General features: G+C 38.5%; 1 protein-coding gene across 1 annotated transcript; it reads left to right on the plus strand.

Annotated features, from left to right (window-relative positions):
• Positions 1-1,679: 1,679 nt before the first annotated feature.
• On the plus strand, positions 1,680-16,575 carry LOC120079285 (c-Myc-binding protein homolog). Its single transcript, XM_039033440.1, has 5 exons — positions 1,680-1,683; positions 1,803-1,885; positions 2,003-2,052; positions 13,581-13,704; positions 14,707-16,575. The coding sequence occupies exons 1-5, from the start codon at positions 1,680-1,682 to the stop codon at positions 14,803-14,805; spliced, it is 360 nt and encodes a 119-aa protein (XP_038889368.1). The 3' UTR covers positions 14,806-16,575.
• The last annotated feature ends 1,077 nt before the right edge of the window (positions 16,576-17,652 follow it).

Raw genomic sequence — 17,652 nt, forward strand, 5'->3', positions numbered from 1 at the left:
AATCAACTGACTAACAACCGTAGCAGTTTCTTGTCTATAGTCGTGTTTCAGAATTCCAATGGAACATGTGTGCAAATTGCAGTACTTTGTGATCTTGAATATATCAGACCCTTTCATTTTCACTGCACGAAGGCTCCACTTACAAGTCTCCCTAATACATTTGACAGTGAACAAAGATTTGGTTGACTTCCTGACCCTAAATTCAAAATTTTTGTTGATGGACAAAATAGATAATTGCATTTTCAAGTCCTTTTTACTCAAAAATAGTTGACCAACTTCAACATCTTTTGTCCTAGATGAAGAGGTACCAGGCATAATCAACTCTGCCCTATGACTTGAAGACACAGATGGTGGAACCACTGAAGCTGCTGTACAATGACGCACATTTCCATGATCACGATCTATTTCATTTAATCCTGTTGGTTGCTTATTAACATCCACTGAAGGACCACAACTTTTCTTTGGATGACCACAATCCATATAATCAAGTCTAGATGATCTCTCATTACCAACAATTGAAGTACCACCCAATTCTGAATTCAATCTTGCTGGATTAGTGCAGTCGTTGTCTAGTGATAATGTTGATGGTACAGTGTTGGTAGACAATGGAATATCATACTCTTCCTGACGAAATTGATATGATTCCTCGTATTGTCTGTCCACAGTCATATCATCATAACTCATATTTTCAAACCCCATTCTAATATTTTTGTCTTGATTCGATTTTAGCATTACAGATAAGTGAAGTCTACTAAGCTCTTCTTGGAAAAGAAGGAAGCGAACATCGTCATCAACGCTTATGTATTGTGGAGGGGCTTCATATTTAAGTTTATATTTAACTTTAAGTATAAGATCAAACTCTGAAGAACTAACATTTGTAACCCTATAAATGTGAGATTTATGTTCTTCATACTTCAATGTAACAGACACAATGATTCTTGTCAACTATCCCCTAATATACGAAGTTTCATTCTCATCCCAATCACCTCCATATCGAATAAGTAGACATTTTATATCATCCTACAAAACAAGAGAACATTTTTCATTAAGTTGTACAAGCAATTGAAGTGTACTCTCGCTCTCTTTTAATCTCGCTCTCTCTTAATCTCACTCTCTCTCTTAATCTCGCTCTCGCTCTCTCTTAATCTAGCTCTCTCTTACTCTTGCTCTCTCTCACTCTCGTTCTATCTCTCACTCTCTCTCCCAATACAAAATTTTGTAATGCTATATTTCTAGAAATAACATAGCAAAAATAATTAAACAGACTCAAAATAATGAAACACCTTTCTGAAAAACCTGTTCCGTTCTGAAAAAGCCTCGTCTTGGAAATCCCTGTTTGAAAAATCTTCGTTCAACAAAAACACTGTCGAAAACCAAAGAATTAATCACCGTTGAAATGGAGTTTAGAGTTTAAAAAATCACCATTGTATTGTGTTTAGGTATTATTGATTTGAGGCTTCAATCGTGAAAATTGTCAAATCATTCGTACACTGACGAGCAATCACATCAAACCAAGGAATTTCAAGCGAGAGCAAGAGTGTTTAATTAGACGAGAGCGAGAATGAGACTTACCTCGTGAGGCACTTGTGAAGGAAATTTACATAATTTGCTATGACAATGATGTCAGTAGAGGGTCAATTGACATTATTTTTTAAAAATGAGACATTTGGACCCAAAAAATGGGTCATCCGTACAAATTTCCCGTTCTTCATCGTTTTGCTTCTTTCTATCGAATTTCATGCCCCCATTTGTTGAATCGTTTTATCTTTGTGATAATTACAACCCTTTTTCTGCGATTTAAGAAAAAGAAGCGAAGAAGGAAGCTTTTAGGAAGTATTTGGAGTCTAATGGCATTGTTGATGCTCTCACCAAAGGTTGGTTATTAGTATGGCCACTTCTCTGATCCATCACCCTCTGTTTTCTTTTTTTGGGAATTCTCTCTCTTTATCATACCTTTGAATTTTGACACATTTCTCTATTGCATTTCTTTTGCTGGGTTGAGGTTCTGGTTGCTTTGTATGAGCAAAATGACAAGCCTACCTTTACTCTCGAGTAAGTTTTTTTCTTTCAGTTTTTGGTTTTGGATCATGTTATTATGTCTTGTTTGCTGCTGTGATAGTTGGAGAAACATTAACAGTTGAGGCTAACCATTGTTCTAGCTATTTAAGTTTGCTAGTAACTGTTGAAAAATAGAGAAGAAAAAACACAAGATTTACGTAGAAAACCCTAGATCAGGGAGAAGAAACCACGATAGAGACTGATTTTTTATTCTTGATTTGATACACAAAGAACAAGAGAATATGCCAAATAAATAGATAGTGGGAAGCCCTAGGGTACATAATATTACTAGAATACCCCTAGGGTAATAAGCTGTTTTTCGACAGTCCCCCTTAAGCTGGGGTGTAAATATCAATGAGGCTCAACTTGCTAACATAATAATCAAAGCTTTATCTGAGTAACTCTTTTGTGAGCACATCTGCAATTTGCTGATTTGAGGGAACATAAGGAATGCATATACTTCCGTTGTCAAGTCTTTCCTTGATGAAGTGCCGATCAATCTTAATGTGTTTTGTTTTATCATACTGGACTGGATTATTCGCAATACTTATTGCTGCCTTATTGTCACAGAACATTTTCATTGGGAGCGCATTATCTTGATGAAGACCTGACAACACTTTCATCAACTAGATTTCTTCACATATCCCTAAACTCATGGCTCGATATTCAGCCTCAACGCTACTTCTGGCCACAACTCCTTGTTTCTTGCTCCTCCAAATCACTAGATTACCCCAGACGAATGTGCAATACCCAGATGTTGACTTTCTATCAACAACAGACTCTACCCAATCAGAATCAGTGTAGGCTTCAATGCAATGTTTATCAGACTTCTTGAACATTAACCTCTTACCTGGTTTTCCCTTCAGATATCCTAGGATGTGTTCAACTGTTGTCATGTGTTCCTCATAAGGAGCTGCATGGACTGGCTGATAACACTAACTGCATATGATATATTAGGTCTCGTGTGAGATAAGTAGATCAATTTCCCAACTAACCACTGATACCTTTCTTTGTTGACAGGGACACTATTACCTATATTACTAAGCTTTGAATTATATTCAACTAGGGTGTCAACAGGTTTGCATCCAGTCATTCTTGCTTCCTTTAGGAGATTAATAGTGTATTTCTGTTGGGACACTGAAATCCCATCCTTTGACCGAGCTACTTCCATTCCGAGGAAGTATCTTAACTTCCCAAGGTCTTTAATCTCAAATTCTTTCGCCATTTTTGCTTTGAGTTTCATAATTTCTTCATCATCATCATCACCAGAGAGCACAATATCGTTAACGTACACAATGAGAACTGCAACCTTCCCTGAAGTTGACTTCTTTATAAACAGTGTATGATCTGAGTGCCCTTGGGTATATCCTTGTCATTTGACAAAGGTGGTAAATCTATCAAACCAGGCCCTCGGAGACTGTTTCAACCCATATAGTGACTTCCTCAGTCGGGAGACTCGGTGTTTGAGCTAATCTTCAAATCCAGGGGGAGGACTCATGTAGACTTCCTCCTCAAGTTTTCCATTGAGAAAGGCGTTCTTTACATCCAGTTGATGTAGGGGCCAATCTCTGTTCACTGCAACTGACAGTAATACTCGGATAGTATTGAGCTTAGCTACGGGAGAGAATGTCTCAAAGTAATCCACACCAAAGGTTTGAGTAAATCCTTTGGCAACTAACCTGGCCTTATATCGGTCGATCGTTCCATCAGACTTATACTTTATAGTGAAGACCCATATGCACCCAACTGTTTTGTGCCCTTTGGGTAGGATCACCTGATCCCATGTTCCGTTTTTCTCAAGTGCCTTCATCTCCTCCATAACAGCAGCCTTCCACTTAGGAGTTTTCATTGCATCCTATATGCTACTCGGTACCATCCCTGTATCTAAACTGGTGGTAAAGGCCCTGAACTCAGATGACAGGTTACTGTACGTCATGTAACTATGCATAGGGTACCTTGTACATGATCGAATACCTTTCCTTAGGGCTATCGAAAGATCGAGGGAAACATCATGCTCTTCCCACTGTGATCAATAGTCTCCTCTGCCTAGGTTTCACCTTCAGAAGTCTCCTTTAAATCATCATCTCTAGTATCATTCACATTTTTTGGAACTGTTTTCGGATCACTATACACCGTCGTCGTTCCATCTGCTATAGTGGTGCTGTCAGCACCTTTGTCTCTTTTTTCCTCACTGCAACCATTAGTCTCAGCACAAGTATCAATCTCATTAATTTCAGGAATACACGTACCTGATGCCAGGTCTTACTCATGGACTGGAGCCGGAGATGCGACAGGTGGCACTGTTTTCTTCCTGATATTCTTTCTATAGTATGTTATCCATGGGACTTGATTTGTAGGGGGTACAGGGTTGACATGTTCGGGAATTGAAGGTGACTCAAATGCAATTGCATACGTGGACCAGTTAGCCTCTTCACTTGAGGTCTCCCCCTGAAGATGGCTAACGAGAAAGAAGGGTTGATCCTCAAGGAAGGTGATATCCATGGAAACAAAATAATTGCGAGATGATGGGTGATAACATTTATACCTATGCTGATGGAGCGGATACCCGTCAAAGACACATTTTTTAGCACGGGAGGTGAATTGTGTGCAGTTTGGACCGTGAGAATGAACAAAGGCAACACAGCCAAATACTCAAAGTGGAACATCTGAGACTAAACAAGTAGTTGGGTAAGACTCACAATCTAACGGATTTTGAAAGTTGAGGACTCGGGAAGGCATTCGGTTGATTAAGTGAGCAGCAGTAAGGATGACATCCCTCCATAAGTAAGATGGGAGTGATGTGGATAGAATTAAGGAATGGGCAACTTCTATCAAATGACAATTTTTTCTCCCGACTACCCCATTTTGCTGGGGGGGTGTACGCACACGAACTTTGGTGGATAATCCCTTTGAAGGTAAGGAAGTTCTTAAAGGAGGCATTAAAGAATTTTCGCTCATTGTCACTTCTCAAAATACCAATCCTGGCATTAAATTGGGTTTCCACAGTATTATAGAATTGCTAGATATAGACAACACCTCAGATTTATCAGTGAAAAGAAAGACCCAAGTAAGCTGAGTATGATTGTCTATAAAGGTGAAAAACCAGCGTTTCCCTGTGGAGGTTGTGGATGGTGAGGGACCCCAAACATCACTATAAACTAAGGTAAAGGGTTTGGATGGTTTGTAGGGTTGGGAGTGAAAGGAGACACGACTTTGTTTGGCACGAATATAAACATCACAATTTAAAGAAGACATATTAATATTGCGAAATAAATGCGGAAACAAGTATTTCATGTATTGAAAATTTGGATGTCCTAAGCGATAATGCCATAACAAAAAATCATTCTCAGTAGTAGAAAAATTTAAAGAAACAAGACTAGTCCTATAATCATTCCTAGAGGAAGCATCATCAGTTAGGAAGTAGAGCCCCCTATCGTTCCAGGTAGTGCCAATTGTCATCCCCGAGCTCAGATCCTGAAATAAAACAAAGTCGGGTGAAAAAATTTCCTGACAACTCAGATCTCTTGTAATTTTACTGATAGATAACAAATTATATGATATCTTAGGAACATGCAATACATCCAGCAATACCAAACCCTCAAACGGAGATAAATGTTCTTTTCCTGCAACTAGTGCAAATGACCCATATGCAATTCTAATCCGTTCGTTACCAACACTTGGACAATATGAAAGAAATTGATCAGAAGTGCCAGTAAAATGATCTGTCGCTCCTGAGTAAAAAATCCATGGTTTTTTACCGTTAATACTAATAAGGCCAAAAGACTAGATAGTACCTGACTGGGCGATGGCACTGACTCCAACTGTACTTAGGTTGGTCGTATTGTCTACTNGGTTGGTCGTATTGTCTACTGAGGATTGATGTTGAGGGTTCTCATTCACCGAGTTACTCACAAAGGCACGCCCAGGGGTTGATTTGTCATGTGACTGGCGACGTTTACTATTCGGGGGCCATCCTTGTAGCTTCCAACACTAGTTTTTTGTATGCCACAACTTTTTATAATGCTCACAGATAGGGGTGGACTTCTTATCGCCGTCAGAGCTGGAGGACTTAATGGCAAAAGCAGCAGCATCAGTAGAGGTAACTATTGGGTTATTCATTGCACTTGATCTGTCTTCCTCCAAACGTATTTCTGAGAAAACTTTCATGAGAGAAGGTATAGGGTGTTGACCTAGAATCCGACTCCGAATGGCATCAAACTTTGAATTTAGCCTAACAAGGAAGTCATAGACACAGTCAACTTCCTCAATTTTTGCATACTGAGCTCCGTCATGCGCATACTTCCAGATCATTTCCCTACAAAGATCCATCTCTTGCCACAAAAGCGACATTTTATTGCAATAGGACGTTACATCCATAGATCCCTGCTTGCATTCATGGGTCTGTTTCCGTAACGTATAAAGTCGGGATGCATTCTGCCTCTTTCAATAAAGTTGTTGAACAACATCCAAAATATCTTTGGCAGTTGCAGCATAGAGTAACGGTCTGCCAATTTGGAGTTCCATACAATTAATCAGAACAGATCTCAACAGTGAGTCTTCCCCCTTCCAGATCCATTCCTGAGGGTCTCCTGGTACAGGCTTAGGTATCTCTCCAGTCAAGTACCCAAATTTGTGACATCCTTCTAAGGCCATTCTGATGGATTGAGACTAGGAAAAATAGTTCTAGTCATTCAACTTTTCTGTAGTAATAAATCCTGCAGAATTTCTCATAGATTGATAACTTGTAGAAATACAAGTTATTTATACTGCTGTATTTAGATATTGCGGTTAAAAGAAAGGAAAGTTGCGTCAATTGTATGGAAATTGGCTAAGAAATACAATAATTATAAATTGTCGACAATACACCCACTAACACCATTACGATGGTAGAAAAGAATATTTCAAATCTGTTTTGTAGGAAATCCAGTCACCATATGCATTCATGGCTCAAGAGAGAAAGATTAACGCATTTACATCGCATTGCACCCATGATTCAGGAATGAATAGACAATCAATGCAATGATGGCGCATGCGACAATCGATCCAGAGTTGAACTTTAACCGCATGCGGTAATAAAAAAATAACACCGCATGCAGGCACACGATCAAAAGATGCAAATGAATAATGCAATCACGGAGGATTTTGACACGTGTACAACTAAACATTGTGCATCTTCGACGGATTGATTACATAACAGAAGGAATATTTATTCCACCATTCTCAGAATTTCCATAACAATAAAGTGGAGACCACAAATCAGAGAGTCAAAGCTTTCATCTATAAATACCCTCAAAGAATTCACTGAAAAGATATACTCGAGACGAGATAATTAATACGAGGCTATTGAGAGAGAGGCTGATCTGAGTGCTAATCGGAGAAGATCCGAGAAGAGAAGAGACAAGGTCGAAAGGTGAGTCTCAGGGCGAATCATTCCAAATCTCCACCATGAAGCTCTGTACCTAGATCAACTCTACCAGTTGAGCAAGCCTAAGAGGGAAGCTCATCCTTCCATTCACGCCATCTAACCCGGCCAGTAATCTCTCCATCCAGATCGGTGTCAAGACATTGGCACTCTTCTGTATCTGTTTCTAACTCTTATTCATCAATTGTATTTCATCTTCCTAGTCTAAATCATTCACAACCATGTACCAGACGCTTGATTTTATAATTAAATGTCATGATCACTTTCGTTTCCACATTTCTGTCTATTTTCGTTCCTCCATTAATCACTTTCTCCACGATGTTTTCTTAATCCCTGGTGATTAATATGAATTAAACAAGTAACTTAATCTGTGCTAAAGAGATAAAGATGTCTAGCTAAAGCATGCTAGACGGGATCTTCACCTGCGAGAGTAGAAGTGAAGATGCCATTCTGATCTGTCGAGAGAAGGTTAGAAGAATGCGTTAACTAAAGCAAGAAGTACTTCCAGAGATGGAAGCAACCTTACATTCACTACGTTCGTCTTTGTTTCACCATAAAGATGTGGGAAACGCGGCCGATCACCGAAAGGTATACGCCAAGGGAAAGTGAAACTGTACTTATATCTTCGACGCAATTAAGGAACTTGCGATGTTTATATTAATTATCCTTTCTCTTTCTGCTTCACACATAAGCCTTGTCACCACATAACACGACCTTTGTATAATCTTCACAGTCAGTTTTAACCTCGGTATCTTGTATCATGTAACCTGTATCTTGTATCATCATAGCTTAGGTTTATAGTGCGCACTTTACTTTTATCGCAATTTACTTTATTATCACATTTTTATCGCTTATCTTTACTTTACTGCACAATTTACTTTATCGCATGTACAAACCACACTTTTAGTAAATTGAAAAACCCCGGTCGCATATATCATGAACGAAACACAATTAACCTAAAACAATCCCTGTGTTCGACCTTGGATCACTCCGAGAAACTTGCGGTGAAATTATACTTGGTTTCAATGTAAGGAAACTTGTGACAACGCATAGCATACTATAAGCATATCGTTAATAATGCATATTTCTAGAAGTAGTATCGCATATCATCGCAATCATCCATGCGTTATATGACATAAGAAGATAAATTTCATTTGTTCATATTCATAATTGTCCACATGCTTAGAATAGAAGCATTGAATTTTATGCGTTACAAGTTTATGGCATCATCGCATTTTATGTCATCAAGTTTATGACGCCATTGCTGGGGATTGGTTAACGGTTATTGTTTGAGAATGTTTGTGGTATTTTACAAGACAGATCTCTTTGTATTGACTGTTCAATGTGGAGAGCAGTTTGATAGTTTATGAGTACTGGTATCGAACCAGAATTCATAGCTGACCCAAAGATCCAGCGTACCTTTCGTGCACGGACACGCCAGAATCAAGCAAGGCGAAATAAAGCAGTTGAGCTTCTAGAGGTGTTTAAAGATGAGGGTTGTTGGTTATGCGATTGCCTTGGTTACCCCTGGTTCGAGTTATGGTGAAAAGGAGGATTTCCTTAACTACCACTCTGATGGTTGACTAACCCCCCTTGCTTAGGATTGCCTTCCCAACCAAAGTTAAGATAGCTCTTCCAGCCAGGATTGTAGGTGTTGCTGAAGGGGTTGTTTTGGATGGCGCATACTTGCTAGAGATTCGATGGGCACATTTCTGCTACATGAGCCCCTCCACAATTAACACAACTTATTGCGACCACTTGAGTCAGTGCAGCGGGTTGCGCTGATTGTTGGGGGATGGCTCCTTGATTGATTGTCATCGATTGAATGATGGAGGTCACCGCGGCCAACGTGGTCATTGTCTCTAAAAGAACAATGACAGTTTCATTCTTTCTTCGTTCGGTGCCTCGGCCTCCAAGCCATCATCAATCCAGTCATCCATGTTTCGCGATATGTGTTCAAGGATGAATTTAGCCTCAGTATACGTTTTGTCCATAAAACCTCCTACCGCGGAGGCGTCAGCAGCAGCCTGCGTCGATCTATTCAGGCCGTTATAAAAGGTCTCCATCAAAACGCAATCGAGTATCCCGATATGTGGGCNCGTTATAAAAGGTCTCCATCAAAACGCAATCGAGTATCCCGATATGTGGGCAATTTTTCACTAATCTTCTAAATTGCACCCAGGCGGTGCTTAGGATCTCATTCTCCATTTGCTCGAAGTTCAGCACGTCCTTTCGTCGCCTTGCATTGACGGCCAGTGAGAAGAACTTCATGAATCGCTCCACCAGTTAATCCCATGATGTGATCTCGTTTGGCTCCAGTGAGTGAGCCCACCTCTTGGCTTCATCCCTCAAAGTGTAAGGGAACAAATACAGTCTAATACTCTCCAGGGTAACGTCAGGTAGTGAGAAGTTGCCGCACATTTCAACAAAGCTAGTCAAGTGGGCATGCGGGTCTTTACCTTGTAGACCTCTAAATTGTCCTGCATTTTGGATCATTTGTAGCATAACCGGCTTTATTTCGAACCTTGTATTCTCCTCAACAATAGGCCTCAAAATCCCAGGCAAAAAATCATACAGGTTGGGTGCCGCATAATTCCTCATGAGGATGTTGCGATCAGCAGCCAGGAAAACAGGATCCTACACTGGCCTAACAGCCTATTGATTTACTACGGGAACCGCATTGTCATTATTATCTGCCATACTCGCTGCTTTCTTTCGCCTTATCCGATTCTGACGTGCCCGTGCGCGAAAGGTATGCTCGATCTCAGGGTCAGCTTCGAATTCTGTTTCAGCACCAGTACTCATAAACCGTCAAGCTGCTCTCTGTGTTGAACAGCCAGTACAACGAGATCTGTCCTGCAAAACACCACAAACACACTCAAATAATAACCCGTTAACCAGTCCCCGACAACGGCGCCATAAACTTGTAACACGTAGTTTTTTAGTATGATGCAAGTCCATGCCATAAACTTGTTGACATAGATTTTATGCGATGTTATGTGATACTACTTCTAGATATGCGTTATTAATGAATGTTCTTGTAGTATGTTGTGCGTTGTCACAAGTTTCCTTGCGTTGAAACCAAGTATAATTTCACCGCAAGTTTCTTGGTGTGATCCGAGGTCGAACACAAGGACTGTTTGAGGTTATTGTGTTATGTTTGTGATATATGCGACCAGGGGTTTTTCAATTTGTAAAAGAGTTTTGTGTACAAGTAATTAAACATGCGATAAAGTAAAGTAAAGTGGTAAAAATGTGGTAATAACATAAATTGTGATAAAATAAATCTAAGCTAAGATGATACAAGATACAGGTTTCATAATACAAGATACTGAGGTCAAGGCTGGCTGTGAAGATTATACAAAGATCGTGTAATGCGGTGACAAGTCTTATGTATGAAGCAGAAACAGAGAAGATAATTAATACAAACATCGCAAGTTCCTTAATTGCGTTAAAGATATAAGTACGGTTCCGCTTTTTCCTTGGCATACACCTCTCAGTGATCGGCCATGTTCCCACATCTCTGTGGTGAAACAGGGACAAACGTAATGAACGCAAGGTTGCTTCCATCTCTGGAAGTACTGCTCGCTTTAGTCAACGCATTCTTCTAACATTCTCTTGATAGATCAGAATGACATCTTTACTTCTACTCTCACAGGTGAAGATGCCGTCTAGCATGCCTTAGCTAAACGCATTTATCTCTTTAGCACAGATTAAGTGACTCGTTTAATCCATATTAATTACCAAGCTATTAATAAAACTTCATGAAGAAAACAATTAATGGAGGAACGAAAATAGATAGAAAAGTGGAAATGAAAGTGATCGAGACATTCAATAAAATTATTTAGCGTTTGATACATGATTTGTGAATGAAAAGATTAAGAGAATGAAATACAACTGATGAAATAGAGTTAGAAACAAATACAAATAAACGTCAACGTCTTGGCGCCGATCTGGATGGAGATTTGCTTGCCGGCATGGATGGAACGTGCGGAAGGATGAGCTTCCCTCTCAGGCTTGCTCAACCGGTAGCAGGGATCTAAGCACAAAGCTTCATGGCGAGGATCTGGCAGAATCGCACTGAAACTCACCTCTCGGTCTTGTCTCTTCTCTTCCCGGATTTCTTCCGATCAATACTTAGCTCAGCCTCTCTTTCAATAATCTAGCATCAATTAGTCCTCGTATCAAGTATACCCATATCAAGTATATCTTCTCTGAATTCTATGGGGGTATTTATAGGTAAAAAGCTTTTACTTTTGGCTTGTGGACCCCACTTCTTGTTATGGAAATTCCGAAGATGGAGGAATAAATATTCCTTCTGTTATGCAATCAGACCGTCAAATCTGCACAATGGTTAGTTGTACACGTGTCGCAATCCTCCGTATTTGCGTTGCTCAGCTGCATCTTTCGATCGGTTACTCGCATGCGGTGTTGTTTTTATTACCACATGCGGTTGAAATTCAACTCGGGATCGACTGTCGCATTGCGCCATCATTGCGTTAATCGTCTCTTCATTTTTGATTGACGGGCGCAATATGACAGAGATGCGTTGTTCAGTTTCTCGTTAAGCCTTGATCGCAAGCGGTGACTTGGTTTCCTGCAAAATAGAGTAGAAATATCCTCTTCTACCATCTTAATGATGTTAGTGGGTGTAATTGCGTTAATTTATATTTATTGTATTTCTGAGCTAATTTTCATACAATCGATGCATATTCCTTCTCTTTTGGCCGCAATATCTGAATAAGGCAGCATAAATAACTTGTATTTCTACAAGTTATCATCGGCTGCCGGATTGGAAGTTGAATCGGTCAGCTACTGGGTTGACAAGCTCACCATCGCTCGAGGAGTTTGCTGTGTAGATCTGACCACCGGTGCAATTGAGACAGAAGCGATCGGCTACTGGGTTATAGATCTGGTCAGCGCAATCGGGAAGGAGATCGGCGCATAAGGAACGACTGAACTCTCACGGGATGACTCAACCAATAGAGGCGCCGCCAAATGGGTCGGCTATCGCGCTGGGTTCGACGCTGGCTACTGCGTTGCCTGGATTGTTGCGACTGGCTGGATCTGTTCGACTGGAGCTAGGTCGGCTAGGGTTAAGATCCGACACCGATTGGATGATTTTCAGCAATGCAGCTTGGAGGTACTATTCCACGACTTCTTGTATGGCTGTGGTGATGTTGGCATTTACGGCCCACTAGTTCCAAGGGAGGTTGCTGATGGAGACTCTGGTCTATTCTCATCGATGATGGCCAAGGTTTCGTCGCCAGGCTCTGATACCATGTTGAAAAATAGAGAAGAAAAAAACACAAGATTTATGTGGAAAACCATAGATCAGGAAGAAAAAACCATGATAGAGACTGATTTTTTATTATTGATTTGATATACAAAGTACAAGAGAATAGGCTAAATAAATAGATAGTAGGAAGCCCTATGGTACATAAAATTACTAGAATACCCCTAAGGTAACAAGCTGTTTTTCGATCGTAACTAGTATTTCCTAGAGCATAATGTCTTATTTTCTTAATTATTATATATCAAACTCAGTTACAAGCTGTCAAAACAAAGTTGATTTCAACTGGGTTTAAATCTTATTTTGTTTTAAATAATGTTCAAATCCATTAACTTCCTTTTGTTTCAATTTCAAACCCATTTATCACTTACTGATAGAAAATAATGTCATGATTCCTTGTCAGAGTTCTGGTCTGTTTGAGCACGAAGTAGAATTAGTTTTGTTTTCCAGAATTCTTCGAAAATTGTGAGTAAAGCAGACCTTTCTACTTCTGAATCCTGTCAAGCATTCCACAAAAGTATGTACTGTATTATAGAAAGTCAAACAATAAACTACAAGGTGTTTGTTACGTTAGAGATAAATATTCTCAACAAGAATTTTTCCATGAATGTTATCGTTTACTTTTGCTTGTAAACATGTCCAAAAAATGTAGTTTCTTCTTTTTTTTTCTTAAATAAAGAAAAATCATGAACGGATAATTTTATTGAAGACAATGAAACTATACAAAATTTTCCAGGGAGTTTGTAATAGCACATTCCCATAGGAAGTAACTTCTGATAAGCTTTCTTTTTTCTCTTTATTTGACAGATTTGTTCAACAAAGACTTGGGGGTCCATCTGTAGATGAATATGAGAAGTTACGATCTGAGATGGCCGATTTGCAAGTCAAGTATGATGAGCTTCTAGCCAAACACAAGGAAACCTGTAAAGAGGTAGTGGTTGAAGTTATCTGACTCGATGCTATTCCTTGTTGAGAAAAGAATACATGTAATGAATAGATATACTCTAATCTATGAGTTTATACTTTATTGTTGTTAAGAATACATGTAATGAATAAATATATTATAATCTATGAGTTTATACTTTTAGGTTGAGTGGTGACTTAATATGATATTATTAAGGCACACAAAAATGTAGTAGTCTTCTCAGGTTCAATCACAAAGCAAAAATAAAATATATAATAAATTAGATCTTTAGTAAGAGATAATTTAATTAGGTTTTGGGAAGATATTTCTTAATTTCTTTCAAAAGATTTATAAAAGAATAAACTAAAAAATGGCGAGACACGAGTTCGCACTTTCCAAAAGCTGTCTTATATATTTGTTTTATATTATCTACCACATTAACTAGTATGATCAATTGATCAAGTTGTGCAGTTAAAATGTTGTAGGGCAAGCAGAGAAACTGAAATTAGAGAAACAAGAAAATGAAAAAGAACGAAAAACAAAGAGAAGATAGAAAAGAAAAAAGGACGGTTGAATATACAGAATGAAAATAAATGACTTTAATATTGTCTCCACAGATAGAGCCAATCTGATAGGGTTGATAAAGATAAACCACCAGTCTGCTTTACTTATGCTAGAAGGAGGATGCAGGAATCAGGAATCTAGAAGGGAAGCTAAAGCAATAGTGGTGAGCTTGTACCTGTAGAGTTTGGGTAGTCCTGTTAGTTTTCTGTACATTAATAAGTATGTAGATCAATACATATCAACAGTTCTCGTTTGGAAGTCCTATCACATTATCTTCATTCTTTATCAAGCCATGAAATTACTACTTGCAAATGGAATTTCAAATTCCAAGTCCGGACATTGACATCGTGACCTATTATTTGATCTTTCTACTTGTTGAAATTGAATGCATATCCTGAGATTAACTGATTTGCTTGGTCAACTTTTGAACTCTTGAAATTCGTTGGTCTATATATTGTGTTTCAGTTGGAAGAACTTAAAAGCTCGTATAACATCACTGTAACATCTACTAAGGACACCACCGATGATGAGGATGAAAACAATAAGCTATGTATGAAGGACTAATGGAGTTGCATATGGGAGGTTGATGGATTTTCTGTATAGTAGCCAAAAAATGTGATACCTTATTCCTTAAAGGTATGTGAAGACCTTACGATTTGCATGTTGAAAGAGGAAGATATTTGCTAAAAAGTTGGATTGTATGAGGTGTATATCTTTTTACCTTTGATTCTTTGACATTGTTTGAGTTGAAAACTCTCACTTTAGTTATGCCAGTTATGTCGTGATGTTTTTAATGTGCATTCGAAAATGAAACTGAAAGTTGAAAGCTTAGCATGGAAAATAGCAGAACTATAATCTCTGAAACTGCCATCTTTTGCAGAAGCTGCATTATATTTATAAGTTGTATTCCCTATTTAAACCTCGGTTTAGACACAACGGCGAACCTTCACTTGATTTATCTTGGCAGTGATGAGAGAGTGGGTTTTGGTTATTTTACTTATCCCCATTAATATAAGATTGATTTTAAAACGAAACTGCTATACAAAAAGAAAGAAGCCCAAAACACAAGGGAGCGTCTCAAAGGAGTTGGAAATTAACTCCGTGTGTTCTTTATGGGATCGAGACTGAGGATTTGAATAATTTTTCACTAAAATTTGGAGGCATTTTTAGGACTTTTAAGTCCATTCTGGAGGAGGAGTTGTGTTCTTTGGCAGTTTTTTTCTTTTGTGTGCTTTATCTGGCTGGAAGGACTGGGAGAGTGTTTTGGGAAGGGATGGTTTGTCTTGTGAGACTAGTCACCGTGTATGCAAGAGGGCTTGGATACTCACAGATATAAAAAGAATAAAAGAAATAAATAAATTTCATTGCTCTTGGTTACCGAATGTTGGGGTTCTGTTTTTTTTTTTTCTTTTTTAATTGCATTGCCTTTCTTTTTATGAGTCTTTCATTGCTTGTTCTTTCACATTCTTAAAGAAAGCTGGTTTTCTATTAGTTAGAAAAATTAAGGAAAACTTCTTAATAGTCACACCTACCCTAGAACTCTCATCCCATCTCAAAGTTTCTTTTTCCTTACCAGATATTCTATAGAATAGCCATAACAATTACACGTGAAAGAGAAGGATGAAACCAAAACTCTTCATTTGAACGGTAGGATCTTTTACAAGCTGAAAGTACACCAGAGGTCTTGAAGACTGTCACATTTTGAAACTTTAATTCTAACTTATCTCCCCAACACATAATCCAAATCCTCATAAGGACACTTGCAAAAGACACACTGTTAAATCCTCGATAATGTAGCGGAAGACCTTCAGATGAAGTCTAGAGTGTCAATCTTTCCATAGACAGATTTCAACTTCAAATCTTTATTTTATACAAAGATAAGACAAGCTACAAAAAAGTGGACATCCATAGAAGAAAGAAGATAAAAGATAAGAAAACCAAGCAAAGGGAAATATTACCCAATCAAGGATCTTTCCAAGCAAGGGAAAGCAATGAGATTAGTCTTCCCAAGATTTTTGAAAGTCGCTTTAACTCCACGAGCAGAGAACCTCTCAATCGCAAGCAAGATGGAGAGCTTGTCTATCTTACTTTCTGATTGTTGTTAGAGCTTTTAGATTTCACTAATTCTTCAATACGGTTCATTCTGGTAGGCTAATCAAAGCTTTTACTTTCCAAGTCCAGTTTGGTTGGCAGGAAAAAGGTGTGAGATGCAATAAAGAACAAGCCGCAGTATTACTAATTGTGGAAGTATGGAACACAGTTTAGGAAATTAACTGGTATTTTGCTATGCTTAGACTACAGCTTTGGTTGTACTGTTTCAGATTAAGACAAATGTTGAAGACTTAGCTTTGAAGGATATAATAGTCGTTGTTACTACTTGATATTTGAAAGAAACTTTAGGTCTCGAAATAATTTGTCTTCAATACCAAATTTTGGTGTCAAAGAACTGGTGAAAGGGATATTTTATTCGAATAATTCATTTTCTAAACGTTCTTTTTTTTCGTTGACACCTTAGTTTCTGAGATGAGTTTGATATAAGAACACCTGAGATCTACAGGAGTTGATAAGGTATAAAAATTGACTTTTTTTTTAGTAGTGGGACCCACGAACTCTTTTGACCAAGTAATGAGTACCTTAAAAGTGCTTAAAGGAGACATAGAAGCAACTGTCCACCTAACATAGTTCTAATGGATTAATTGTTCAAAAGACCCATTTTAAAGGTCCAAAATGGCAAATAACTCGTTTTTGAAAAAAATGTCAAATGCTCTTTTGCTATGTCATGACCACGTGAAGTTATATTATTGCACTTCTTTTTTCTTTGTCCTCTTTTTCTCTAGTGCGAGAAATCTTCCTCTGCACATCGTCGTCTTCTTCTCTGGCTTCTTCTCCTCTATACGTTTTCTTCTTCTTCTCCGATAAAACGAGTCCATGCGAGCAACTCCGATGTGACCAACTCTGGTGAGCAAGAGATGAGAGAGAGGAGTGATTTGTGAGTGATGAAATGAAGAGAAAGCAAGACGAGCTAGAGCGAGAGACATAGTGATTTGTGAGTGAAAAAAATAAGAGAGAACAAGATGAACTAGAGCGAGAGATATAGTGATTTGTGAGTGAAAAAGAAGAGAGAGCGAGACAAGTGAAAGTGAGACTACTTTTCCACATGCGCACGAGTATATTTTGGCAATTTCACTCGAATTTAACGTCAGCAAATGGTCATTCAACATTTTTTTTTCTAAAAATCGGGTCATTTCACATTTTTTTACCTAATTTTTGAGTCATCCATCTGGCGGATCCTAGTTCTAACTATTGAGATAAGAGGTTCGAACCTTTATTTCTCCACTTGTTGAACTTGAAAAGAAAAACGGTAACCGTGGGCTTCCCTCCCTTCATCTTGTACTTTTTCACTTACTTTGC

The sequence above is a fragment of the Benincasa hispida genome, chromosome 6 (genome assembly GCF_009727055.1).
Source record: "Benincasa hispida cultivar B227 chromosome 6, ASM972705v1, whole genome shotgun sequence".
NCBI lineage: Eukaryota > Viridiplantae > Streptophyta > Magnoliopsida > Cucurbitales > Cucurbitaceae > Benincasa > Benincasa hispida.

What these genes read in the sequence shown, in the direction of transcription:
- LOC120079285 (XM_039033440.1), top strand. An exon ending in TCACCAAAGGTTGGTTATTA is followed by an intron (nt 1,886 to 2,002) that starts GTATGGCCACTT and finishes TGCTGGGTTGAG; the next exon opens with GTTCTGGTTGCTTTGTATGA. An exon ending in ACAAGGAAACCTGTAAAGAG is followed by an intron (nt 13,705 to 14,706) that starts GTAGTGGTTGAA and finishes ATTGTGTTTCAG; the next exon opens with TTGGAAGAACTTAAAAGCTC.